This window comes from Anser anser, assembly GCF_964211835.1.
Source record: "Anser anser genome assembly, chromosome: 2".
NCBI lineage: Eukaryota > Metazoa > Chordata > Aves > Anseriformes > Anatidae > Anser > Anser anser.
This window is the reverse complement of record NC_139721.1, coordinates 125,581,353-125,608,904: the sequence shown is the minus strand read 5'-3', so window position 1 is coordinate 125,608,904 and position 27,552 is coordinate 125,581,353. Positions and strand designations below refer to the sequence as shown.

The following is a 27,552-nucleotide window of genomic DNA, read 5'->3' as shown; positions in this document are numbered from 1 at the left end:
TGCCCACCGCTGGGTGACCAGGCTCCTGAATGGAAGGATCAATTTCCTCCCCGTTAGAGGTACTGGTACATAGAGGACACACAACAAAATCTTGAAACAAAGCACTGAGCTCTTCACAGCTCCTAGAAGTTCTCTAAGTTCTGCTTTGGCTTCAGTGCTCTGACTACTGCCGTTTAATTCCCATTTTGTTGCGCCAAGTCGAATCCTTGCTAGGGCCCCTTTTCTTCATTCCATAAAGCGCCATTCTATCTTCGCTTCACCAGAGTCAAAACAACCAAACAACCACAGACGGACCCTTGCTTTCTTCACTGCACCAAATGGAAGTGAAGTTCTGGGGTCCTCCGGCAAACAAAAGTGTACCTCAAGCGTGACTGCAGAGTGATGATGAACGACTTACAAGTTCTCTTCTGCTGGAATTACGAAGACCATTAAGTGACTGCTCACTGTTTCAAAGTAAGGAAATATTGAACATTTAGGATGGCTTCACAACAGTTCAAGGCACAGAAATGGACTGCACCACGCAAACAGGCACAGATAGGTACAAAACCTCAATCTCTACCACGCTCTCCTACCTAAGAAGAGTCAGGTTACAAGTAAGGGGCATTATTTTCCTACTCTGTGGTAGGAAAGCTTGTTTCCCCCACATAGTTCTGAAGTTTACCAACATAAGCAAAGGTTTCGCATTGTTGCTGCTGTTTGTTTTACTGCAAACCCGTTTTAAAAATACACAGACCTTTGCTTTTACAACTCTCAAGTTCAAATATAGTTTCAGTAATTCAGAGAAAAAAAAAATATTTACTTGCTGAGGCTGCCCTAAATTGATGGGCTCTAGTCATACAAACAATGTTCTCTTTGCATGCCGTCCTTCAGTCCATTCACATACGTACCAGCAGACCGTAGCTGTGCCTACCTGATGCAGAAATGATTAATGAAAAATCTAGAGATTATATCCAATCCACAGTAATGATCATCTCATTATCGTACCGGTAATTAGCCACTTCATCTAACAAGTGGTTCCTCAATTTACCGGGATGCCACAGACCAACAATTTTGCCCATCACTGCTGAGGTTTCCTCGATAACCCTCTACACCTGCCCAGCTGGCTACAGCCACTGCATCTTCCCTTCTCTCCCAACCACTCGGTCTCACCACTCTTGTGTTAGCTGTGGGCTTTGTGCCGAAATGGGTCAGTTCTGCATTGCATTATATTTCATCACCACCTGAGCAATCACAGCTGAACGAGCAGGGCTATGCGGGTACATTCCCACTGCTTGGAAAACGTGCTAGTGCCATTATGGGGGAGATAAATAATATTCCCTGATGCTATGGAGCATAAGTACTAAGATTCCATCCTCATTTGCACAAAAGCTAACACTTAGACACCTCATATCAAATATATCTCCAAATGCCAGCTTAAAATTTATCCTCCACCCCCAAAGAAGGAAAACAACCCCCCCAAGAATCAACATGGTAAGCACCTAGTGACGGACTGCTTTGTTTATTTTTTTTTATTGAAGTATGTGAAGAGTTTTGTGATTTGTATTATGATACACGCTACTTAAACACAAACATTATAAATAACTTTGAAATGGTTAGGCACTGTAACTAAGGCAACAAGTCTCCCACTCAATTTCCAGAAATAGGAATAGAGGTAAGAACAAAATAAAAAGTTGGCAGGAGCAAGAAAACAAACGATCAAATATTAGTTTGACCCCAGGAAGGCCCAGCTGACCAGAAAAAAATAAATAAAAGGTATACAGCAGCTGAGAAACAAAGTAGCTGCCAGAAGATGAAGTGGAAGATATCAAGTGTATAGTACTGAAGGTATTTAATTTCAGTCATCTTGTTCCACAACTGCTTTCAGTGAATGGAAACGAGGACAGAAATTTGGGAATCTAGCAATCCGCATGAGACAACAGATTGCTGGTTCACAGTGTCAACAGATACTCGTTTCCAAGAGGAAGCATCAGCTTTTACACAAGTGCCAAGAAAGTTGCTTCTTCACAGGCAAGTGGACATTTGCCTCATTTTCTCCCCTGATATTTGCCTCCAAGAAATGGCCACAAGCCTTCGATGCAATCCACATGAATGGCCCTTTATGCCCTCACAGGAGGCCACGGAGTTAACAGGATCTGCCACAAGGATCGGTCTGCAGCATCAAGGCTTGCTTTGTCTCTCCACAACCTTTTTCTTTTCTTCTTTTTTTTTTTTTTTTAAAGTTTGTTTTCTTCCTTCAGAAGAACTGCTTGTTCGCAAGTCAGAAGCTCCACGGTTATCACCAAGGAATCTGATCCCCCACACGCACAGACCGTCGATGCAGGCCCTCTCAGCACAGCCTAACAGGAGAGCTGGTAATTACTTTGTACAGCAAGATAATCCGAGTTCGGGTTACTCCAAGTTTTCCACCAGGTAAAGAACCGTATCTTTTCAGTGCACGTGCGCTCTTAACCTGGGAGGGAGAGAATTACCCGCCCGCCTCACGCCTGGCTGTACTGCACCCTCCTGGCTTGGTTATCCCACAACCAGCTCAGAGATTAGAGGCAAGTTTTAGGAAGAATTTACGAGGAAGCGTTGAGAAGTGCAGAATGGTCCTCACCTTCAGCGAGATCCCCAACAGGAATTATTTAAAGAACGCTCTGACCTAAGACTTGCACAGAAAAATGTAAACAGCTCTCTCATTAATCTACATCCGGACAGCACTTATAGAGCGACCCCATGCGACTCCACTCCCACCGCATCCCCCCCTCCCCGACCAGCAGCAGCCCCTTTTCGTCGCCGCAGGAAACCATTCCTCCTCTCGGCGTAACAAGGAACTGCTTGGGACATGTATCCTTGGCAGGAGCTCTAAGGGAACGAAGCCTAACGCTGGCACCAATGAAAATAGCAACCACGGAGGCATTCAGAGCGTTCACTATGACACTGCAAACATTTGTTTGACTGCCAGTTGAATAAGGTCCATCCGAGCTAAGAGAAGGATATAAACGGGCAATAAAGAAGTCAGTACTCGCACTGCTCAAGGACTTTCAAGATAAGTGGTCACTCTAATATCCTCTCGCAGTGGTTGTTCATACTCCGGTCCTTTCCGCTCGCATCTGACCTATGGGAATAAATGCATCCCCTCAAGCACAGTCTAGTAGTCGTATAGAAAAATCCCACAGAAATTCCTTTCAAAAGCCCATTATCACAAGCCCTGCCATTTCTTCCTATCACATACTTACAATCCAAGAAAACAGGAAATGCATAATTAAAACTACGATGTACTCCAAGACAAAAATAAATAAATAAAGCTTTACAAACTATGCTGCACCCAAAGAACTTTGCCTCAAATAGATATATAGGTGCAAAATTAAAGACAAAATTCGGCCAGTTTTGATCAGGGCTTCATGTATTTCAGCAGAACTATACTGATATGTAGGCTTATGCTAGCCTAAAAGTCGATTTGTAAGCGCATACGCAGGTATGATTAACAGAAAAGCTAGGAAACCCTCAGTTATTAGGCAATGAACCTTTCACCTATCCGTTAAGAAAAACCGGACTGTCGCCCCTTATCGAGAGACTAACTTAAGACTCTTTAAAGCAAAAATTTGCCTGTGCTGGGAAACCATTACTACTCCTACAAACTACGACTGAATGACCAAAGCCATGAGGCACGTTACCTTTCAGAGCCAGCAATGCAGAGCTGAGAAGGCTTCTGTGCAGGAGATCACGGCATGCCATTAATAAAGACCCAAAAGCAAGTTGCTTCTCTTTCTTTTTACCGCCTCTCGCTGATAAAACATCAGCGAACCTTGACCTCAAACACTGCTTTCAAGGCAGTTTGTTACAGGAAAGTACCACGGATTTTTGGGACGGAGCTGGAACTTCCTTTTACAGCCTACCTCCCCCTCGTTTGGTGTTGTGGTAGTTAAAGCAGCCTCTCATCTAGAAGAACCTGGTACACAAGCAGCAACCTATGAAGATAGTACAAAGGCAAACCAACTGAAGAGGAAATACCTTAATCGTAAGGTACACTTACTGTATTTTCCATCTCTACCTTGAATGGCTTAACCTGAAATAACAGAATTTGCAGGTTCACTTCATCTGTTATCAAACACTCCTGACATTGCACAGCAAACCAAGAACCATGAGAACAAGCTGGAGCTTCTAACTTTTGTAATGATTGCACTTTCCGTCCCAGAGTCAAACAGTTTGCTATTGAGCATTACAGGCACAAACTTTGCTCTGTGCAGTTCAGTTCAGCTCTGCGTGCAATTTTTGCAACTACGGCTTGCAGTTTTTTCAATACCTAGTATCATTTGAAAGCAAACAATCCCTTCTGAAAGCATACACCCTAAATTATTTCAAAGGTCAGCAAAATATTACTGCCTTGCAGGATGGCAAAGCAGCAAAGCTCAGGCAGTAACACAAATCTGTTGAGCATGTCCCTGCTGGCTGCTTGCTGAGCCCAAGGAAGGGCCTGCTCTTCTCAGCACATGGTAAACCTCCATTCTGAAAGTGAAATCTATCAAGTTGGCCTCCAGAGACAACCAAATATTTGAGTTTCACGAACACAAGAAGCATCTGTAGGATCAAAGTTTTGTTTATCAGTGCGCTACATCAATCAAAGCAACTGCAAGTGGAACTGGGATTTCACCCTATGAGCCTCAAAGCAGAATTTCTGACCTCATCACAAGTTCTCAGGCACTGCTTTTACATCACATTGCAATATTAAGGGTAGGAAAACATCAAGCTGCTTGCTTGCATGTCCCAGGTCTGCCTCTCCCCAGCACAATCCTGAGGCTTAAATTAGCAATACAGAGCCCTCCTTGATCAAAGGGCATCAATAGGTTGATGTTGATTTGGGGAGGGGGAAGAAAAGTCTTGAGAATTACACAAATGCAACACTTAATGCAGCAGACCCTTTGTTGAAGATATCAATCTGCTACAGAAGGAAATTAGCAAGTCACTCCCGTGCTTCAGGCTGGCAGGAACGCACAAGCACCTGGGCAGCCTTTGCACTGCCCCGTGAAACGCAGCCAACGCCGAAGCAAAGGCTCGCTGCCTGGGCTCCGAGCGCACGTGACTACTTCCTTTACTCCACACAAACGCATCGGTGTGGCGTGTTTGGTCCACGTAAACAAGAAGCGTGCTTCACCAAACACCGAAGATCAGCTCCTCTGCTTTCGTATCGTACCCAGGGCTGGTTTTCCTGATGAGCCGGGGGTGTTATAACCTTAGTGCAGCACCTGATCTTGTAGCCAAGACGTCTTGCAGCACAGTGCACAAGAACACTGACCTGAAGGAGTTCTCCATAAAACTTTTGTGTTAATATGATTCCCAAAGATTTTTGGTATCCTTAAGAAAGCAAGCAGTATTTAACAGTACTTGAAATTGAAGATCTCTACCCACCGTACAAAGATGAAGATTAGCAACAATACCAACAACCTGACAGCCCCTTCAAAACCCCTTGCAGGGGAGCACTGCAGCATTCCTCCAGTATTCCTGCTGTTAACTCGTGCCATTTTTAACAGAATCTGGCTGGTAGTAACTGACTCCAGCCACTTACCAGCAGAAGTCCGGCTGCTGCTAAAATCACTCCCCCTAGAAATGCTTCTTCAAAACCAGCACTCTCCTCCTCCCCTTCTTTTTCCCCTCAGCCCTTTAAGTGAAGGAATATTTCAGTTCCCAACGTATCAGTGCACCCTCAGGGATCCCCGAAGCCGCTGAAAAGTCCACCTTGTGCTTCTGGATTAAAGCGCGCGTTACGGTGAAAGACGAAAGCCTCGCACGCGTGACAGTCAGACCAGCGGTGCCACGCAGCCCGGCATGTCAGAGCCACCCCAAAGCAGGATCCCTCCCAGCAGGTAAGTTCTGGGATACGTAGCTTTGTGTTAACGCACTGATGGCGTGGGTTTTGCTAGCTATTTCCCAACGGTTACTCGCAGAAGAGCTGCATTTCCCGGTGCGAGCAGAAGGGCTCGTTTCCCGGGGGGGACGAACAGGCGCTGGTTTCTGCACCCAGCCTTCCCCAGCACCAAACCCTACAGAGCCACCCCGCTCGGGGACACCCCGCGCCTTTCGGAGACGAGGCGCCAGGGCCAGAGAAACCCTGCAGGGGGCTGCAAGAGCCCCACGGGGCAGGGCAGGGCAGGGCAGGGCAGGGCAGGGCAGGGCAGGGGGCTCTCGGGCACCGCCGAGCAGCGGCCCCCGGGGAGGGCAGCACCAGGGGGCCACCGGGGGAGCCGACGCCCGCCGGTGCAGCACCAGGTCCGCCCCCCCCCCCCCGGCGGCCGCGTCCCCGGTTCACAGCCGGTTTCCCTCCGGTGGTTTTTTCTACGGATTCATTTTTTCAGGGGGGTGGGGACGGGCCGGCAGGGAAGCGGGGCTGCGGGGGGCGCCCTGCCCGCTTTGTGCCCGGCCACGAGGGGTACCGGGGGGGGGCGGGTACCGGGCGGGGGGGGGGGGGGGGGGGGGCTGCCCGGCCCCGTCCGTGACCCCGCAGCGAACAAAGCCGGGTGTGTACCGGGGAGCGGCAGCACATGGCGGCGGCGGCGGCAGCAGCCATGCTGCCTCCCGCCTGTCACGCACACCGGGAGGGGAACCGGGAGGGAAGGGAGGGGAGGCAGCGGGCACCCACCTGCTCGCGGAGCTTGAGGAACACCATGGCGATGGCGACCCCGCCGCCGCACCGATCGCCGCCGCCGCCGCCCGCAGCCGCCTCGGCTCCGCGCCCCGCCCCGCCCCGCGCGGCCCCGCCCCCTCCTCGCCCGCCCGCCCGCCGCTGCCGCCGCCGCCGCCGCCGGGCTCCCGCCAGCAGCGGGGAGGGAGGGGGGGAAGGAGGCCCCGCCCCCCAGCTCGCGGCTCCTCTCGCCCGCCGGCTTCAAAGGAGCCCGCCCCCGGCCCGGCCGGCGCCACCAAGGGTGGAGCTGATTGGGCAGTAAGAGGCGGGGAGGAGTAAGGTTGGCGGTGATTGGAGGGGAGGGAGAGGCGGGAGGGAGGGTGGTGAGGTGGAGGGTGGGTTGGGGGCGTGAGGGGCGCAGCCCCGCACCCACCATTTTGGGGGAAGGCTGGGGCGGGGCGGGGCCGGGGTCTCCGGGTCCTGGGGCCGCGTTACGAGCCGGGGTCACCCAGACCCGAAGGGAGGCGCGGGGGAGGTGTGGGGCTGCACTGTGTGCCCCTCACGTCCCCAGAAAGGTGCTGGCAGCAGGCCCAGTACCTGTGGGCAGGGAGGGAAGGAAGCAACAGCGAAACTGTCAGAGTCTGTCACAGAGGCATTAGGGTTGGAGAGGTCCTCCAAGATCATCTGGTCCAACTGCCCCCCTACCACCAATGTCACCCACTAAACCATGTCCCTAAGCACCACGTCCAACCTTCCCTTGAACACCACCAGGGACGGTGACTCCACCAGCTGCCTGGGCAACCCGTCCCAATGCCTGACTGCTCTTTCTGAGAAGAAATGTCTCCTCATTTCCAACCTAAACCTCCCCTGGCGCAACTTGAGGCCGTTCCTGGGCAGCTCAGTGAGAGGCGCTGCCGAATGACCAAAATGATGAGCTGCAGTGGCTAATTACAAATGAGAAAATACAAAAGAAAACCAATGCTGAAGTTTTGTTCCATTATATTTTATCTGTATATATTTGCAGAGGACCAGTGAAGATGTCACCTGCTTAATTCTTGTATTTTACTTTGAGAAGTATTTACAGGCTTGCAGGTAGGCCTCTGCACATCAAACACAAAGAACATTGTCATAGGCAGGACTTTGTAAAACCTCTTGTGAAAAGAATGAAAAGCAGCACAAGGGGCACTGAAAGGAGAAGTGCTGATCTCCCAGAAAATAACACTGCAGCCAGCCAGCCATGCCTGATAACTTGTGGTTTGGAAGGGTTGGTTTCTCCTGAAATGTGATTCTTCCTCTCCTTCCTCGCCCCCAAAGAAAAACAGACTGAAGAGACAGGGGTTTTTTGGAATTGCACATTACTAAAGACAACACTGATGGGAATATTTGTGGTTTCTTGACTTTCCTGTAGCTTCAGAATTATAGAACCACAACTTCTGAGCATTTCACGTGTAGTGAAATCTACTTGAAGACTTTAGTATTACCTTAAGAAGAAAGAAAGAAAGTTTAATAAAGCAGCCATGTGTATTCTGTGTGAACACTTGTGTGTGTATTTTTGCCCTCACCCATGCTCTTGCTGTTGATTCCAGTAGGAGTCTGGAATGTGAACATATTCTCTTGATAACTGGCAATGTTGGAAGAACAGAAGGGTTTTCTGTAGGTGCTAGCAAAGACAGATCTTCCTTTATCTTTGAGTACGAGTAGCCTGATGGGGTGTGCTTGTTTATGTCATTTGATTTTAACCGGTTAAGATTGCAGTCCTATTTCACCAGGCAAAGGTAACAAACAAACAAACAAACAAAAAACCAACCAAACAAAAAAAAATTGTCACACTTTCTAAATCGAATTTGTTGACATCTAGATATGTCTAGAAATGCTGATTAGAATAAGTAAATGTTTTAGTTGTTTCTAAATAGCCCTCTATTTTAGTACTTGGGCAATTTTTTGATTGTTTTTGAATAAAAGCATACTGTGTACAACTATGAAACACGTAGATTTTGACACTATGTAAAATGGTTGGGATGACAACATGGTAAAGACACTGGTGGCTGTGGAAATTAGAGATAATTTTATCAGTACAGTCAATGAAGGAGAAAATGACATCAGAAAACATTGCCTTTGCCTGTCCCCACGTTTGACTGTGCTGCTTTTCAAAGAGAAAAGAATGTCTGGGAGCTGATAAAGTTCCACTTCCTCCTGTGAAGCTTATCAGTTTATGGACTTGTTCAGGAAAAAATAAATAAAAAAATAAAAATTAAAAAAACTACTTTCAGTTCACCTGGTAATTTCTACACATAGGCAAGTCATTGTGCATACAAATGTGGCGCTTGTGATTGCCAGGACCTCCTGCAGCTTAGAGCCAAGGCACTGTTTCAGCAGCGGGAGGTGCACCTTTATGTTGCCTGGGCTATAGCTGGGGAGCTGGCCTGCTGGTTTTATCATGTACTTAAACATGTCAGGAGCAAACTGAACTCTGACCCCAGATCATTGCTGCTTTCTGTGAGTAATAAGATAATACAGTATGAAAAAAATTAAGTGGTAAAACATGGAAGTTGCAATACAGATCCTGGAGATACTTGCCTGTTTCAGGACAAGCACGGTGGCTATTGAGGTCGCTTATATACATAAAGGTGAATCACACAAAAGTGGGGGTTTTCCAAGTGTGATTTTCCTGATATCAGTCAGCTGCATGTGAATACTTTTTTTTTTTCACAGGTCACAATGTGAATTATTGTCCTATTCTTATTCTGTGTAAAACAGTCCAAAGTGTTGTTACAGCTTGAACAAAAATGCATAATGTGATGCTATCACTAGCGATATTATCTGATCTGCTAGTGTGCCACAAAATACGGTATTTCACTTAAGAGCGATAGAAATAATATAAATAAAAACTAAGGAGTTAAATGCAACGCTGCTGTAAGGAACTGAGCACTTCTTGTTCATTTATTTCAGGGTAACTTCACCTACATTATGTGTAAATGCCCTGGTTTCACATGTCACAGGGTAAGTAACTGCACAGGTGTCCCCTAGGAACATGAGCGGAGTGTTTCACAGAAGTCTGTTAGTATTGACATACAGACATGCTGAAAGCCATGACATTTCTGACAGTGTTCAGAATCCAAATCCGCAGAAGTTGGAAATTCCTGCAACACCTTTTAAATCAGAAGGTTTGTAAATTATTAGCAATGCAGCACTCCTGAGGGCACACTTTCAGCAGAGTGCAATAGGCTTCAACTGCACGGCTCCCATTAATGTTAATGTTAAATCTCCATGCTGTAACTTATCCCACGGTGTGTAACACTACCCAGTGTTTTAAAGATAGGACCATATGTGCTGCACTGAAATACATAATGGGACTGAATTGAAGAGACCTCATACAGGAGATGTTTTGTAACTCATCCGACACTCATTCATGATTTATTTAGTTTGTCAACAATGCCTGTATACACAGCTCTTTTCAACCAAGGGTTTCAGCCCCAGCGAAGTTGGTATTTATTATTTTTTCATTCTTCTGCATGGGTAAACAGGCACAGAGGTCAACAGACTTTCACAAGGTCATGGAGTGAGTGAGTCAGTGCCATGGCTAGGAATAGAAGCCAGGAGTCCTGATTGTCACTACCCTCCTCCAACTGCTGTCCCATGCTCCTAAATCACAGCAGGGCTGATTTTATTTTTTGCACATATTACAATGTGTCTGAAATCAATACAATCTCATAACTTCCTATGCAGGGATGCATTATCTTTATGAATCAGCATTACTAGGGCGCTAGTCTTCCGATGGAAACCAAACTCGTTTTATAACAATATACAAAGAACATCATCGTGAGGGGTTTTACACACGCTCTTACACATTTTGTCCATCAAAATCTAAACCAGTCAAGGTTTTGTAATTCTGTTCCCAGAGACTACATTTTGAAGCATTGGCTGTTCATAGCTACAGATTGTAATGGAAAGATATTGAATATCATAACGGCACCATCAATCAAATATCATTGATTGGCGTTGCTAAAGCTCCATTATGCTTATGGATGCTCATTCGACCAATTTCACCTCAAGTGGGTACAGGGACAGGAAGAGAGGGAACTGGGGTGCCTCTCTTACTCAGAGAATGTGTTTAATATCCAGAGGAGGGCAGGACAGACACGAGTGTCCTTGGCACGATCAGCAAACGGCAGCTGTAAGCTCCTATCAGTCACCTGTTCTAAGGAAAATTCAAATAAAAATGAGAGAAAACAGAACATAAAGAATATAGAGAGAGAAGCTACAGTGGCAAGAAATTGTATCGTCACCTGCATGTTTTATGGGAAAAACATGGGCTGTTTGAAGGACAGGCTTGGTGTGCCCATATTCTGTCAAGTTACTCTTACTAGTAAAGAACAGGATCAACAAAGGGATACAGCTGGCTTTTACAGGGGTAGATATTTGGCTTGAACTTGCATACTACAAATCTTGTTTACTTTACATTTCTTCTTGTTTAAATAGTAGGCAACTTTTTTTTTTTCCCCCATAAAATTAAGTTTATCTTCTTCAACAGGATAAAGGGACTTTAAAGGCCAATAGAAGGGTGTAAAGGACCCTAGGCCTGGGTCTAACTTTTACACAGAGGTGGATTTTATCCCAGATCTCCCTAAGATTTCTTTGTACAGAAAGTCTCAAAACTGTCCAGACAATAATGAAAAGACTTTGTACCCCATTAGGAATGTGATTAGAAAAGACTAATTCTGATTAGTTGTGAAGCCAGAATGAATCAAATAACAAGTAAAGAAATGAATTGTACCTTTAAACTTAATTGAGACATGGAGATTAAAAAAAACATAAAAAAAAATCAGTAACATATTTCCTAGTACTTGTCATGTTCTGAGATTACTCCTTCAAACACTCTGAATATCAGCGCTCTATACACTCTCATATTGACTTAGCTTGAATTAGTGCTAGGAGAAAGAGGAGAGGAGAGGAGAGGAGAGGAGAGGAGAGGAGAGGAGAGGAGAGGAGAGGAGAGGAGAGGAGAGGAGAGGAGAGGAGAGGGGAGGGGAGGGGAGGGGAGGGGAGGGGAGGGGAGGGGAGGGGAGGGGAGGGGAGGGGAGGAGAGATAAAATACTAAAAACAGACAAAATACATTTTTAAAATATTTAAATAAATAACTCGAAATGTCCTTTTGCCATGTCAGTGTACCTCAGAATGGCCAGTAATGGCAAACTGGAAATTCCAGTGGGCTGTGATCTTGCAAATTATTTTTTCAGGCTTGGCCAGTTCTTTGAGGAGTAACACCCAAAGTGAGGCACCCAGTGGAGTGAGTTTTGGACAGTCATCCTGGCTAGACAAAAGCTTGTGCACCGTAGAAATCTTGATGGGAAGCTGCAAGCGCCCTGCTGCACAGGGATATTTTGTCAAAGATGCACTTTACCAGTGCTCTAGTGAAGTATTAAAAGGAACTCTCTTGGAAGTACTGATTTTCATGTAAGAAGCAAAATAGAGGTTCTGACTTCCGAACAAGAAATTCCTGAACATCTGAACCCCTTGTTTTGATGATAGCTGATGTAATGCTAATATCCCAGCCAGGTGCTAATTTAGAGAAGAAAATTTCTGCATACATAAATTTCATCTCCTGACACTATAGATGCATTATTGACTATATCCTGTGTTTTTGCTTTCAGAGTGGTTTGGTTTCAATTGTGGGCAAAATGATTCCAGTGCATAGTTTGTGTGTTTGGCTCTAAAGCACTTAAGTGGTCACCAGTGGGAGGGAAGTACGAAGAGTGAAGGAAAAGGCAATTTTTCAAATAGCCAGAACTCCAGCTGAAATGAGCACTCTGAACATGAGCTACTGTATACATAAAATACAAGGTGAGCAGTCAGAAAGGAGGAGGGTTTGGTGTTCTGCTTTCACATATTCCCCTTTGACAATCAGTACTGCAGTAGTAGATGCCATGAAAGTGGGGACAGTGTCCCCTGTGGTAAAGGAGGGTGAAGACGAGAGCAGCTTCTTTTACCAATATCGTAGTTGCTGCAGTAGTCAACTTTCTCAACTCTCATTCCCCTCAAGGCTGCAAATATCAAAATATGAACAAAAGTGCAACAGCTAGACACACGGATTCTCACCTACTAATTATTTATTGTATGTTACCATTTCATGTAAATGGCTATTACACATATGAATGTAGTAATGCAGCTGCATTGACACATATTGAGAACCGTAAGTAGAACTTCTGAGTTCATAAAATACATATACAGGCCCCTTAATTGTTACAGCAGAGAGCTTTCCATTGTCTGAATGTAGTGGAAGAACAGTCACTATACATCCATTGTGGAATAAGGATTCTATCATAGAGAATATCTGTCTTTAACATTTATTTTTTCTTGAAGTACGATTTTTTGAATACTTTGATGGTGTCTGCGAGCCTACAGCCACGCAGATATGTATGTAAACTCTTCTCAGATAAATACTTTTATCATCTAAAGGAATAAAGTGCTTCAGGCAGAAGACAGGAGTCTCTGGGAAATACACTACTGTGATGAATATATTTGTCAACTGAGTGCCATAGTCATGAATTTCAGGGAAGATGAAAAGGTTTTTCATGACAGCAAAAAATTTGTAACTCAAAGAAGAGACAATGAAGCAAACAGTTTGCATTTATCTTTGCATCTTAATAGACAGCCCTATTCCTGTTTTCATGATGTTGTCTTCATTCTCATTCTAAAGGATTTCCATTTGTATAAAATATTAAAAAGAAATGGAGCCATACAGGTAAAGCTTAGTACTCCTGTCAGTTGCAGCAGTTGCAGAGCCAGGCTAATATGTAGTTATTTTAGTCTGAAGACTTTCATTTGTACTGATTCTAGTGCTGCTTTGGACCTGACAGTTGACATGCACAGAGAGAATGCATTAAAGCACCTAGAATTTTATTATTAATTATGATTTGATAACTTGCCTCTCCCCACCCCTCCCTGGAACATATGCCTCGACAAATGAAATCAGAAAGGCATTTCAGCTCTTTGATAGCTTGGTCTGCCACTACAGCACTGGAATAAGTGTTTGTTTCCTTTTAGTAGGAGCAAAGACTGAGCCCTGAATGAGAGCAGGCTGCAGGCAGCGTGCTTTCTAGTGAGGATCCTTACTGCTGAGCACGTTCTACCTCTTTGCCTGCCAGAGTCTGAGTCTCTTACCTTGTAGACAGAGCATGCTGCATGGCCTGTATTTGCTCAAACTGGGAAGAAAGACTGGGTTAAGACTGTCCATGAAACAGGCACAGAAAATGAAGATGTTTTCCACTTGCTCTTTCTGGGAATGGCACCATATGATGTACAAAAAGGCATTTGCTACCTCAGAGAGTTTACACTATAAAAACAAATTGTGTATTAACTGTGTGCCTGTTAACAAGAGAAATGAGAACCTGAAGACTTTTAATGAAGCTAGGGCAACTCTACGGATAAAAGCTCATATTGTACATTTTGTGAAGAATTTAGGAACTTTTTGCAACCTAAAAGCATGATCTGTTTTGTACTGTGCAGTGCAACACGTTATACAGTTGCTTATGATTGCATTTAGACCAACACGTATTTCTGGTCCAATGCTTCATTTAGTTTGTAGCATTTTTTTAATAGCAAGGTATCATACTTCCCTTGGAAAATTGGAGAGAATAACCTCCAGATCAGCTAGGACTGAGATGAATGTAATTAAAGCTCTTTTACTGAAGACATTAACACGAGATATTCCCTAAAGTACTGACTGTGGAGTTCTACATTGCCATGAGGTGATTTTGCTAAATTTAGATTTGTATATACACCAAAATAGCATAATTAAATTAAAATACTGGAAAAGTTCCATGTAACATATTTGGTAATGGTTATATACAGGCTACTGGTCTGTGCGATACCATGTTGATTTAGAGAAAAAGTTTGCATACGCACACAGGCACATTAGTAAGTGAAGCAGACCATGAACATGTATTGAAAATGCTGTATGCACACTGGATACACACTTCAGGTTTTCCAGGTCTATAAAATGTTCTGAAATAAATTTAATAGATTTTCAAGAATTATGTGATGCAGTCATACAGGGGAATTTAAAACACTTTGTATTATAACATCTAGTTAGATGTTGAACATCCTGCAAAATAGGAACCTTGGAAGAGAGTGGCCATAAGCCATGCCATGGATGCAATGCTAAGCAGCATCTTCTTCTCATTTGAAATATGGCTCAGACACACCCACCCACATGTAACTATATGTTGTACCTGTATAAATATATGCATATATGTACCTGTATAAATATATGCATTTCCTTATTGTTGTTATTTAGAACCATGTGGGTCTATGTGGAAATTTTCATTTTAGTGTTATTATACGCGTCAGTGCTACACCTAAGATTTGCTTCCAGGAGTTTCTTTTGTATCTTCTTGTAAGTAGCGAAGAAACACTTCCTGCAGAAGAGAACCCATATCGGTACCAGTACCTGTACAGGCACAGAGGAAAAAGGCAGTTTTGGACCCAGCGATCACACCATTGCATGCGTGTGTCAGGAGGCAGCAGCACAGGCTGCAGAGACTGAGCCAGTACCAAGTGCTGCTTGTAGGTGTGCTAACTGATGGGGGCTGTCTGAGGATTAGTTTTCAGCGGGCTCCTCAGCACAGGCAGACTTCAAATCCAAATAAAATCTAGCTCAAAAGTCATTTTACTGGCTAATATCTTCGCTCCTCCCCACAGAAAAACCCAGCCCAAACCCCTTCACCTGACATCTGGTAGAAACATTGACATCTTCAGAGCTGAGTACAACGTGCCACCACCCTCCCAGCATGGGAACAGCAACGCACTCTGTACGGACTTGGACACTTCCGATCCAAAAGGGGCCATGGCTGCTTAGCCTGTTGTTAACAGGTACATGTATAATTATGGAAAAAGCAAAACTTTGCAAGGCAAAGTGATTTTGGCTGTGAAGGCTGTATTCATTCCCCTGAGGCTTTCTGACAGGCCAGCATGAGGCTGAGCTATGTGAGGACATACAGCAGGGGGGGGAAGAAGAAAGTTGGCACTTCAGTTACAGTTGTGAAAAGCTGCATATCTAAATCCAGGATATAGGTCTGCATGTATATATTGGCAGGTCTGCGAGTGCTGAGCTGCAGCTTTTTCCCTATACAATCAACCTTGTGATTGCTCTTGGACCGTGAGCTATGCGGTGCTGGGACTGAATCCTGCTAGCCAATTTTCCAACTCTGTCAGACCGCTGCAACAGCACAGTAAATAATACATAGGGACATAGTCTGATCGACTGTAAAGCACAGAGGAGGTGCACACAGTCAGGAGGAACTTTTGCTAGTTGACAGAAAGGTTTGAAATTCAGAGGGTTAGGGAAATCAGATCTGCAGGGTGGGGGAGCAGACGCGTCTCCCGAGACCGACGGACGTGGCTGTCCCCAGAGCAGGGCCTGCCCAGCCTCCATGTGGCACCTCCACCAGATGCCTCCAGCTGCTGGTGTAGGCCTCAGTGGCAAGGTCCCTGTCACTTGGGGGCCGAGTGGCTGTGCAGGGCTGCTGGTGAGGAGCACGCGCCGTCAGCCTCGGGCTGTGGGCACCCGTGAGCACAGCCTGGATGGCACTGACCAAGTTTTCTTCCAGTTTCATGCTCCTGACACACAAGTAGGCCCACTAGGTTGATGTGCTATGTAGATGGACCAATTACCAAGCTAAGGCTGGATATATTTTCTAAACACATGCTTCTGTATAGTATTTGTATCTCTATGAGTTGTGGGAAGAGCTACCGGTCCCATGACCGTCAAGAGGAATTTTGAATTAAAAGGAGCAGGATTTTACCCATTTTTTTTCTGTGCTGTCTCCAAAGAAAGGACCACAGCCAAGCACTTCGCTCCTTGCTGTGGGCTGGGCCTTTCAAATAGCACACAAATAGTGCGTGGGCTGAAGTCAGCATCATGCATAAGGAGTGTTTGCAAGCCGAGGAGAAGGACAGAATGTAAATCTGCAAGATAACAAGCATGACAATTGGGAAGTCCCTAAACAGAATTTCAAACAATTGGTATTCAAAAGGACCTTCTGCCAGGGAGGGAAAACCCTGGACTGCATACAGGAGAACATGCCCTTCGGGTGAAATTGGGTATAAGTGGATTTAGACCGTATTCTGGCTTTGGCCCTTGTTAGAGAGCATTTCCTTTACTCTGTGCCTTCTCCTGTGAGGGTTTATTACCCAGTTTAGTGCTCTTGAGCCTGCTCGATAAACACAAGATATCGCTGTAGCATTTCAGTCTCCTGCACACCTCACACACATAAAAGTGCCTGCTCCTGTCATGATTGCATGAAAATCTCAATTGCATGAAAATCTCCATTTATGGGTATATAAATGAAAGAACCTCGTCCACTTGTTTGAAGATATGAGCCTAACAACGTATGCATTCAATATCTAATTTATCATAAAGCCTAAAACTGCGGTAAGGAAATAAAAAGGATAGCAGCCCTTCTCTCACTCTTTCCCGTCCCTCCACAGAGGAGTCTCACTGTGGGGCTGAACCCCCCAGGGCTGCCATCTCTCACTTCTGCCCCACTGCACCCACTTCTGCTATGCAGAGAGACAGGCTTAAAAAATAAATATATATATTTTTATATTTCTTTTTTCCCTGAGTGATCTTTAGCTCAGATCTATCCACTGAGCCGGCTGGTTCACGTCACAGAAATAACCCCTCTAGTAAGATTTAAGGACAGGGTTGGGAGAGAGGGGTGGGAGTTGTGGGACTGCTTCCGCTGGCTGCTGCCAAGATGCATGTGTGTGAGAGCACATCCTGCACAAGAGGCTGCAACATTTCGGGCGCTCGCTTGCTCTGTGCATTGCCTAGTGCTTAGACTTGAACTAGAGCCCCTCGGTCCTAGCAAAATGTGCTTTTTTAATGTATCTGGTAGGCAGAAACTTTGTGATTTTTCTTCGTACTGAAACCATGTGAAAAAGTTGTGAGACAGCTGATGGTTGTTCATGTCAAAACAAACACTGTTGTGCAGAACACAATACATTTCCTTTGAAACATACAGGAAAGTGGTATTAATTACCTCACCAATTCCGTATGTATCTGGTTCCTTGGTTTTGATCTGGAGCTGTTCTGTTTCTGTTCAACTCATTGATTCAAAACATCAGGGTTAAGAAAACTCTGGAGAGCAAACAAGGAAATCCTCACTATCCCTTTTGTAATGTAAGCTTAGATTTTCTTTCCTTTCTTCTAAAAAAAAGGAAAGAAAAATAAAAAAGAAATGTAAATCTCTTTTATCAGTTTGATTAAGGAAGAGTGAAAGGACTCCATGTGCACTCACACTGACATACCTACTGATGTTTTTGTATACTCTTATCTTGTCTAATCATCCTCCCAAAATATATATTCACATTAATCAGTGTTTTACAGTACCCCAAAGCTTACTCTCTGTGAGGTATGAAAACAAATATGGGACACTTTTTTTGCTGTCTCCCACAGGTGTCTAATAAAGTAAATCGAGAAAACATTTTTTTCCTCCATTAGGTGCCCCAAAGACAGTTTAAGAGGGTCTGTGATCTTTTCTTAGATTATATTTACACTCAATGTCCCTTTTACAGTTGTATGGCTTTAAAAAATAATTTTTAAAATCTTAATTTGAAAACATGAATATATTCAAATGATTTAATTGCATGGTGAAGGTATGGGAAGGGATAAATTAACCTGGGGACAGCAAAGGACAAAGGACTAGCTGAAAGGTCATTAGCTCTCCATTGCTATCACATCTCCCTTAATTTGCAATATGCAAGTGGCAAATCTAGGCATAATACTGTGACTGCTAAACCCTGTAACTTGGGGATAGATCCCTACAATTCTGGGCAACCTGAATGGCAGGGACCTCATGTTGGAGACCCTTCCCAAGTCACGGTGGCCCTCCAGAATGTGCACCTGTGTTTCTACCACTGGAAGCAAAAGCTAACACTTGGTTAATTTTTGTCTTTGTCAGTACATAGTCAGTGTCCCCACCTGGGTGTGGGAGCTTGGCGGCTGTCAGGTCTCTCAGGTTAGATGCACGTACACATGCTGCAACGCTTGCAAAAACACACTTTTTCATAACTTCACTATTTCTTGTTGCATAATACAGAAATGTGTAAAATGTTAAGTCTGCATAACACATATAACGTACATATTAGAAAACAAAAAGAAAAGAAAAGCATTGAGACCTGCGAGGTTTATGTTGCAGTGCAGAGGCTGGGTGGAGTACGAGGGAGTTGCTAGAACATCCTTGAAACTCCAGTGACCTCCAGGTACAAGACAGGGCTCTCAGACGCTGTTGCCATTGTCAGAAACTATTTGGCTCATCTAGTCTGTATCTGAGACCTGGGGACACCAAAGCATACGACTTCGTACCCAGCTCTTGGGTTTTGCTTTCTGGCTGCTTGTCAGCATTTGGGCATTTGTTTCAAAAGGTAAAACAAAAAGCTAAGGAAGCTGCTGCTAACAGACCCATATAGTTCAATGCTAGTGAAGTGCTACTATGCCTGATTTTCAAGGTCACATAGTAAGCGACTACATTTTACATGCAAGAAACAGAAAATGCTGAAGATCTGTTTCTAGGAAAAGAACAAACTTATTAGATGATCAAGGGAAGCTATACTAGAGAAGTGATCAGGGAAAATCTAAAAGAACAGTGTAAATCCATTAAGCTGGTAATTGACTGTACATGATAACCTTACTTTAGATACTACACTTTTCTTGCAGAAATACTAACACAGCACTATAAAATTTAGGGCTTCTTTTCATGTCTGCCACATCCCAGTGGGATCTCAGCCTGAAATACTGCTCCGAGGGATACAGCACATAATCAGTCCCTTTGAAACAGCGTCAGTAATGCTGAATCCATATAAGTGCGGATGCCAATTATGCTAATGAAGCTGCAGTGGGACTGCATTTCTAGCCATCTTCTAACAGTGCTGTAAAAGTATTGTCCCACTCAGCAACTGAATTTGTGTAGCACACGACCACATAGAAGCTGTCCTGAAACTTACTGTATGCTGGAGGTGAGGCCAGATGTTCACAAAATCTAAGCCTGCTAAAGGAAGCAACAGGTAACTGAAGCAAATCTGGGAATTTTTTCCTATATTCATTTTTTCCAGTTTTCGTGGCATCTCCAGAAGATGCAAGGCTAATGCAGACAGTGTCTACGACTTCCTTGTTTCTTGCTGCTTGCTTCCTTCCAATGCAATGCTCCATCCTGAGCACAAGGCAACCGCTGCATTTTAGATTTTGGCTGTTCTAGCCTTGATGCGGCACTGGGAAACCGTAACGTGCTAGCAAAAGTTCAGGATGCCCCTGTGAAAAACAAAGGCATGTCTTTAATATCTTGTCTTCATTTCCTCTTTGGGACTGAGAAGATCTTGTTAAGAAATATGGCATTTCTTCCTCGGCTAGGCATTGCTTTAAGCTCAGGCAGGACCAGTCATGTGAGGTTTCTCTTTTCCTCTCATGTCCTCTCACACAGGGGCTTCTGTGGCAAAGATAACTCCTCACCCCGGGTAAAAGACGGGGGTTCCAGTGGCTACAGATCAAAGTACCCCTTTTCAATTCCCTTTGACTAGAAGCTGCATATCTTTCTGTAGGCATAGCTCCAAAATAAACGCCCCAGTCAGGAGGCCAAGTAGCTTAAAGACTTAAATTTCAACAGTGAGTAGTAGCATATGGCCTCAGTGCTTTACCTCATTTCATAATTTCAATTCAGATTTGCATATTAGATGGATGATATAAATTCTTGCCTAAATGCCATGCACACATGGGCTTGCTTAGAGTTTAGAGTTTCTACATCAGCCCTTCAGAAATGTCTTTACGGCCTGGAAATGTTCTAATCATCCCTGCAGTACATCAGGGGCCAAGGATAACAAAACAGCTTATGTGAACAACACTAGCAAGGCTACTATAAAATCCTGCCAAGGACACCTTTAGGTTGCGGTGTGAGTGATTAATATAGGCCATGAGAAGACAGAGAGGGATATGGATTCATCAGGAGTAAAAGTTTTCACCTTTGATTGGTCAGGAAAAGAGAAAATGGCAATTCAAGACCAATGCAGTCTTCACATCATTCGACCGTTATTTCTTGCATCAGCATGTGGAGGGGTGGAAAGTCCTCCTTCACAATTTTTTTCCACATTAAATGCTACCAGCATCACTACAGTTCCTGGGTTGCAGTGTTTCAGCAGCCTTTCCTCAGCTCTTGCACACTCACCATTGCTGCAAATGTATTTGTCCACAATTTATAGACCACAACAACCGCAGTCAACAATATTTTTGTAAACCCAGTAGCAGTGTACAGGTGTTAATCTTTGGTTTTGTTTTAAAAACAATAACGTGTTGTCATGTTTTCCCATCTTCTCAGCTGCATTTGATGGGGAGTCTTGCAAACCACACTAATTCCACGGTATGTGATGGATGCTTGGAATTAATATGGTAGTTAACGGCTGGCAGCCTTCCTGTGGGCAGACTTCATTCTCCGTCATGCCTGTAAATCCATGCTGATATTCCTCCCTGATTTCACAGGGCACTGGTTCAAGAGCAAAAGCAGCCTCTAGTGGGGATGGTCCCTGAGCTGACAGTCCCACAGACACCAGCTCTGCCCCACTCTGCAGGCTGTAGAGCTGTTCACGAAGCAGTTCCTAAATCTTTGCCATGTACAGCCTTGCATACCTCACAAGTGTCAAAATGAGGTGGAAGCATTAATCTTATTAGGTGCCCTGAGGTTTACTGTGTCTTTTCTTGAGCCAGAGCCCAGAGATGTGCCACGGTCATTAGGCTGCTCATATGCTCCAAACACAAAGTACTTCCCAAAATAAGGATTTCAAATACTGACATTACCACATAGCATTGACAAGGTTCAGAAAACTAGCATTTATTTTTATAATAATAAACTAAGCATACTGATGATTTGCTTAACTGGTTCTGTATTATTATTTCTCTCTTACGTACAGCTCTATCCTAATCCCAAAACGGATTTACTTAGAAAAAAGACCTGCCTTCCGTACCCCAGGTGGCATTGCCTTTGACTTGAGAGCAAGGAGGCAAACAGCTGTCAGTGCCTGAGAGGGAGTTATTGGAAGGAAATGCCTCGTCTGGGAGAAGAGGAGCAAGGACATGACATCCCGTCATAGCAAGGTAGACCCTTTCCTCTGCATTTCATTGTAGGCTTCAGCTTCGCTTCCTCATCCCCGGACCGGCACCAGATGTGGTACGAGAAGTTGCACAAGCGTGCGTGGGCTTGAGGCGTCCTCCAAACAACCAAGCAGGTGAGAAGCATTAAAATGCTTCTGAAGATCATGCAGTTTCTATGTGCAATCTGAACTGTTGGTAAGAAATCATGAGATACGTACATTGGAAAAAATACCCTCAGGGAACACTCATACATCATACCTGGAGTTGCAAAGATGCATACAAAGAATGTAGAAATACACACATGGGAGGAAGGAACACAGGTGTATGGAAAACTGAACAATTTTATGTAATTTGCCAATACAGTATGGTATTTGAAGCTTGAGTATGTTTCGTCGTTCCTTCCTTGCTACTCACTACTGCCACCACGTGTTACTACAAATTCTTCATGACAAAATCGTGCCCCTTGTGCTGCTGTGGCTGGGGACCTGAAGACTGCTAAGACACTACCCAAGAGAAAAGCTGAGAAATGGGAAAGCCATTCCTTGGAAGGCTGGGCATTACTAGAAACAGTATAGCAAACCTGAGAAGAGCCCCCTGTAAGCAAGTGCATTGGATTTGGAATTGAGGAGTCATGCTATTTGATTGCAATAGAGGTTTGGGTGTGCATTAGGAAGTGTTGGAATACCACAAGTATGTGCACTGACATTCTCTCTCTCTCCGTGCCTTCCTCTTTCACTTGGATCTTTTGTCATTCTTTTAGGGAATTACAGATACATTGGGCAGTTCTCAAGTAGTGCTGGAGAAGGACTTTTCAGTTCTTCTTCAGGTAGCTGCCTTGAAGTGGCAAGAAACATAATGAACAAATGCAGACTGCTCTCAGGGAAGCAGTTTCTTCCTAATTCTCGTGATCTGGTAGCGTGCCTGTTCCCTAAGCAATGAAAGCCAGTCTTCCAATTTTGGCTTATACCCACCAATTGTGGATATTTTTATTGTCGGTATGCATGACTAATTATGAGGTTTTTAGCATTTACTGTGTCTCCATGATATTAAATGTGGGAGATTTCCACCAGTGTCATTACACACAGTATTAAAAACAATTGAGGTTCTGGACCCAGCAGGACAGCAAATTGTTATAAGCTAAACTTCCCCAAGCACTCCTTGACTCTCTGCTAAATTTATTTCCTTTTAAATAACTCTTCAAGGATGACGTTTAAGAGACAACCTGTTGATAGCTAATCACAAGCTTACAGGATATTGTTTCAATGGGCTATCTCAATATGAGAGTAAAGGTTCATGCAACAGTTTGCTGGCTTATGGTTCTGCTCACGGAAACACAGAGCATATGCATGACTTAGCTGCTGTCTTTTCCCTCTGTCTTGCAAGGTCTGAAAGCACACGCCTAGGTATAGATTCAGTGTTACTAGTTCTCACTTTGTTTAATGTGTTACCAGCACGTACTTCTGGGCCAAGGAATGATTTCAGAGTATCAGCTTTCATTCAAGACACAAAAACAAGTTTAGTTTCCAGCTTTCGTAACAGAGAGATTCCAAAGAATTTTCTACGGATAAATCCGTCTCCAAGCCAAGAATAATGAAGAAGGTGTGTATTAAATCACAGGACATTTTAGCCACTCACTTTCTCTAAGGGAATGCTTATACGTCTGACACTGCTGAAAGTTTGTCTGAAGTGAGTGGTCCTCTACACACACATGCTTACAATCAAACCTGCGCTTATAGACCCTGCTGAATCAGCGTGCTGGGAAATGATAGGGAGATAATGGCAGTCGGGGCCTTGGCGAACAGGAGAAAAAATGGGAAAGACACAGATATAAGAGCCCGATCTTGCTTTTCACAAAATGTAGCCTATTTAGGAATTACACCTGCTTTTGCACATTCTTAATTCCAGTGCCTATAATGAGGTTTTTGAGAAAACAGAGACAACGTCTTCACAGCATCTTCATAGTGGTGCATGGCAAGGGAACAAGAGAAAACAGACATGGCTTGAAAGAGAAGATGCCCTGACTAGGTAACTGGAAACAACATGAGGGCAATTAAGCTTGCAAAGACACTGCCCCAAAAGGTAAAGGTTGTGCAGTAACCTTGGAGGTTTTCAGAACCTTACTGGATAAAGTCCTGAGCACCGTGGTGTGCTCTCATAGCTGACCCTGCTTTGGGAGAAGGTTGGACAGGAGCTCTCCTGAGGTCCTTTGCCACTTAGGTTACCCTATGATGCTGTGATGCTACGCACTAAAATTACAGCAATAGCAGACTTACATTCTGTCATAAGTAAATCCACTGTGGTTACAGGACCCAGTGGTTCTGTAAAACTTTAGTAGTGTGGAAAATTAACCATTATACACGAATGTCAAAGCCAATATTTTCATCAACTGGGGGGGTTAAAGTAGCTGGTCTGTGTTTTCAAGAGTCAGTTTTCCAAGAAGCATTGAAAAATGTGGGACTCACAATTTATCCTGTGGGGCAGAAACACTTCTGTTTGTGGGAGGAGAGAACAGAAGCTCTGACTTGATTTGATGTCTGTGTAATGCTAGTGTAGGCATCACCTGCGTGATCATTTTGTGTCCTACTGAGATGTTTCAAAAAATGTGGAAAGAACAAGGCCATTTCCACAACTGGACCTAGGTCTCTCCAGTGGAATGGAGTTTGTTATTTTGAGCCCTAAAACTTTCCACTGCCAGCCTTCCAGATGACATACTTTTCATACGTGCCTCAGTTTTGGGCCTGATGTCAGACAGCAAGCGGTCTGTTCCAGATTGTCTCCAATATATGTAATTAATATTCCATTTTCTTCTGTTCTTTCTTCTATTTCCACCTCGTCACAAAGTGGCTCTTTATAACGTACTTTCCTACTGCTTGCTGCCCAGCTGCTGTCTTTAGTGAAGCAAGAAGAGAAGTGAATGCAAACACCAGGAGCGTCCTGCCATTAGAAAAATGAGGCTGTCTTTGATTTCAGTTCTCACGAATAGTGACAGTAAAGCACTAAGTCCAATCAATGGAATCATGACTTTTTCTACTACAGGGATAAGAAGGAGGAGAATTAGGTCCTCAGTTTTGTGCTGTTCTCTCTGACTCTTGGTTAAGGTTGTACATCATTACTATGATGCTGTGGTGACTTATATTCTCCTGTGTTTGGCAGAGGTAAATGCTCGTGGCTCCTCTAATTTACTTCAAAGCTGACGTGGGTGTCCTGAACACCCTATAATTTTGAAACAACCAGTGTTGCCTTGTTAAAGCTGTCACTATTGCATCTGACAGCAAACAGAAAAAAAAAAAAAAGTATTTTGAAAGATGTGAAGGGATTCAAATAAGTTTAGAAAGATAAATAAAGGAAACATTTCTTTAACAGGGTAATCCATATGAGATTTTCCTACCAAGTACAAAAGGATCTACATCAGCTACCTCCGGGGCAAGTCTAAAAAATATTGCAAATGATTTAGGCAGTCATTAAATATGACCTTTGTTCTTGGCAGCAACACAAGGAAAGCAAGAAATAATTAAGCAAGCGATTGTTGAAAGCACTACTGACCGATTTCAACACTGAGTTTGTTTTCTGCTGTGAGATGTTTTTGCCTCTCATTGTTTCATTTTCCCATGTTGAAAGGAAGACACAAATTTCATTTTAGCGTCTACAAATCTAGTTATGATAATTAGCATTATGCATTTAGAATTGGCATCAATTATTTTCGTACATACTACAGCATCCAGAACTACTGTTTATATTTTTATGTTTCTGGGTTATGAATTTTTTAGCAATTTTCTGGAATCTGCTGAGTAAGGAACTGTGTATTGCTGAGTTCTGGAAAAATGGCAGCAACGGGCCAGATACTCCATCAAGGCACAAGAAATGAATAAGAAAAGGCTTTCTGTTCTTTGTCCCTTCATCTCACTGAGCAGAACCAAAACAATATAGCTTCTCAAAGAGTAGCATTGGACATCAGCCCTGACTACCAATAGGTGCTAAGAAGTCTTTCCAAGATCCCTAAATATGTAGCTACCAAATGCCTCCCAATTGTCATGAAATTAGGCAGCTCAGCACTTGGAAGATTATAGCAATCCAACTAAGCAATAAGTACCACTTCCAATTAAAATGTATCACAAGTTGAATAGAAATTAGCAGTGTACTGAAGTTGTGAAAAATCACATTACTCTTAAGTGCTCCAAGCACGGGGCAAGAAGGGCATGGACCTGGTGGAGAAAGAAAGGATGAGAGCAACAGTTCATGCTGTCCAACCCTGTGTTTTGCTAACACAGGTTAAAAGAATTGGAGTTATCTTGTGAAGCAAGGAGAAGAGTTGGGGGGATGCAATATCTCTTGAAATACATATGGTTAGAGAAGAGGTATGAGCTACTATTTATTAGAATATTTCCTGTGGAGAGAATGAGAACTAAAGGGCTTCAAATGCAGCAAGGAAGACTAAGATATTAGGAGAAAAAAAGGTTTAACAGTAAGGGCTAGTTGAGGACAGGACTAGGTGGCCTGGAGGGGCTGTGCACTTACTATCAGAGTGGCCTTGACATCTGCCAGATGTGGGATCGGTCTGGTTGGCTCTGCCATGAAGCAAAAGGATGGACTAGATGAGCTCCTGGACTCTCTTCTAGTCCTGTTTGCTGTGGTTCTGTGGTTCATGATGCTGGAAAGCCTTTCTGAAATTATTTCAACAACATTAGTTCCAATATCAGTCATTTTATTCATGGGATACATCAATACGTATAGATGGAAGTTCTCTGAGGAGTGGAGCATTGCATCCATCATTTTATTAAGTTGTTTCTGAGTAAAAACACTGTACAGTGGCCTGACTCAAAAACATTTGTTAATTATCAAGAGCCAAGTTAGTAGAAAGCATCTGTTTTATTTTAATGTTTTGAAGGTTAGAGGCTAGATGATTCACAGTAGCTTCATTTCTGTGGTTTAAAGGGTTACCATGAGGTTAGCTTATGCCAAAAAAAAAAAAAAAAAAAGAGGGCTTATTATTTTTTTCTTAACATAATATTAAGAGAACATTTTTTATAAACCTTTAATGAGCTGTCCTCCATTATTTCTCAATGTGTAGCCCTATATAACATGTCGTTACGCTAGTCAAATTATAAAATTAAACCAATTAGAAACAAGTTAAATAACTGATGTAGTTTAATAGTCCATGTAACTAATGTCTGTGGTAAGCAAATAACTTTAATAGTAATAAATAGATCAAATACATTGCATCGTGATGAGGCTAGTTTTTAGAAACAGATGAAGATTTGCTTAAAAAAAGAACAAAATGGTTTAACCTTGGCAGTGAATAAAACTTTTAAGCCAGCCAGAGAAGATGGGCAAGAAGTTATATTCCCAGATACCTATGTCATTTTGTAAAATGCCTGACACGCAAGGGAAAGCTGTGCCAGCATCAAAGCATGAATATAAACCAGTAGCAGTTGAAAAGGAATGTACAGGTATATGTGCACATACTGATCTGGGGCTTTCTTTGGTCATTCAACTATATGAAGACAGGAACTTGAAACGACATCTGCTCCTGGGAATAACTGCTCTACATGGTGCTGATATTCCTCTGGATGCCCAGGCTAACCTACTTCACTGGACCACTCATCTTTTTATATTCTCCTTGAAGAGAAGAAGTCCTCTGCCACTTTTACAGGGTTTTAGTTTCATATGCCTCCACCTTCCTCAATATATGCCTGTTTAAATAAAATTTCTGTGTGCATTTCCATCTAATCAAAAATAAAAATCTCTTATCTTCCTTCCTACAGAGCGCTTTAAATGCTTCGTCCCAGCCCAGCATTTATTTATAAAGACAAAATCTACT

The 27,552-nt window shown here is 43.6% G+C and overlaps 1 protein-coding gene and 1 long non-coding RNA gene across 2 annotated transcripts in view; one reads left to right on the top strand and one right to left on the bottom strand.

Moving 5' to 3' along the window:
• ANKRD28 (ankyrin repeat domain 28) overlaps positions 1-6,750 on the bottom strand; it is a gene marked incomplete at its 3' end in the record, with an annotated part of 122,886 nt that extends 116,136 nt beyond the window's left edge. The window contains exon 1 of the mRNA XM_083825116.1: positions 6,617-6,750. Within this exon, the coding sequence (XP_083681242.1) occupies positions 6,617-6,643 (27 nt within the window). The 5' untranslated portion in view covers positions 6,644-6,750. The remainder of the gene's footprint in view (positions 1-6,616) is intronic.
• On the top strand, positions 450-26,394 carry LOC310894691. Its single transcript, XR_014580094.1, has 3 exons — positions 450-5,843; positions 15,299-15,469; positions 21,554-26,394. It is a non-coding gene; the product is annotated as an uncharacterized lncRNA (long non-coding RNA).
• The last annotated feature ends 1,158 nt before the right edge of the window (positions 26,395-27,552 follow it).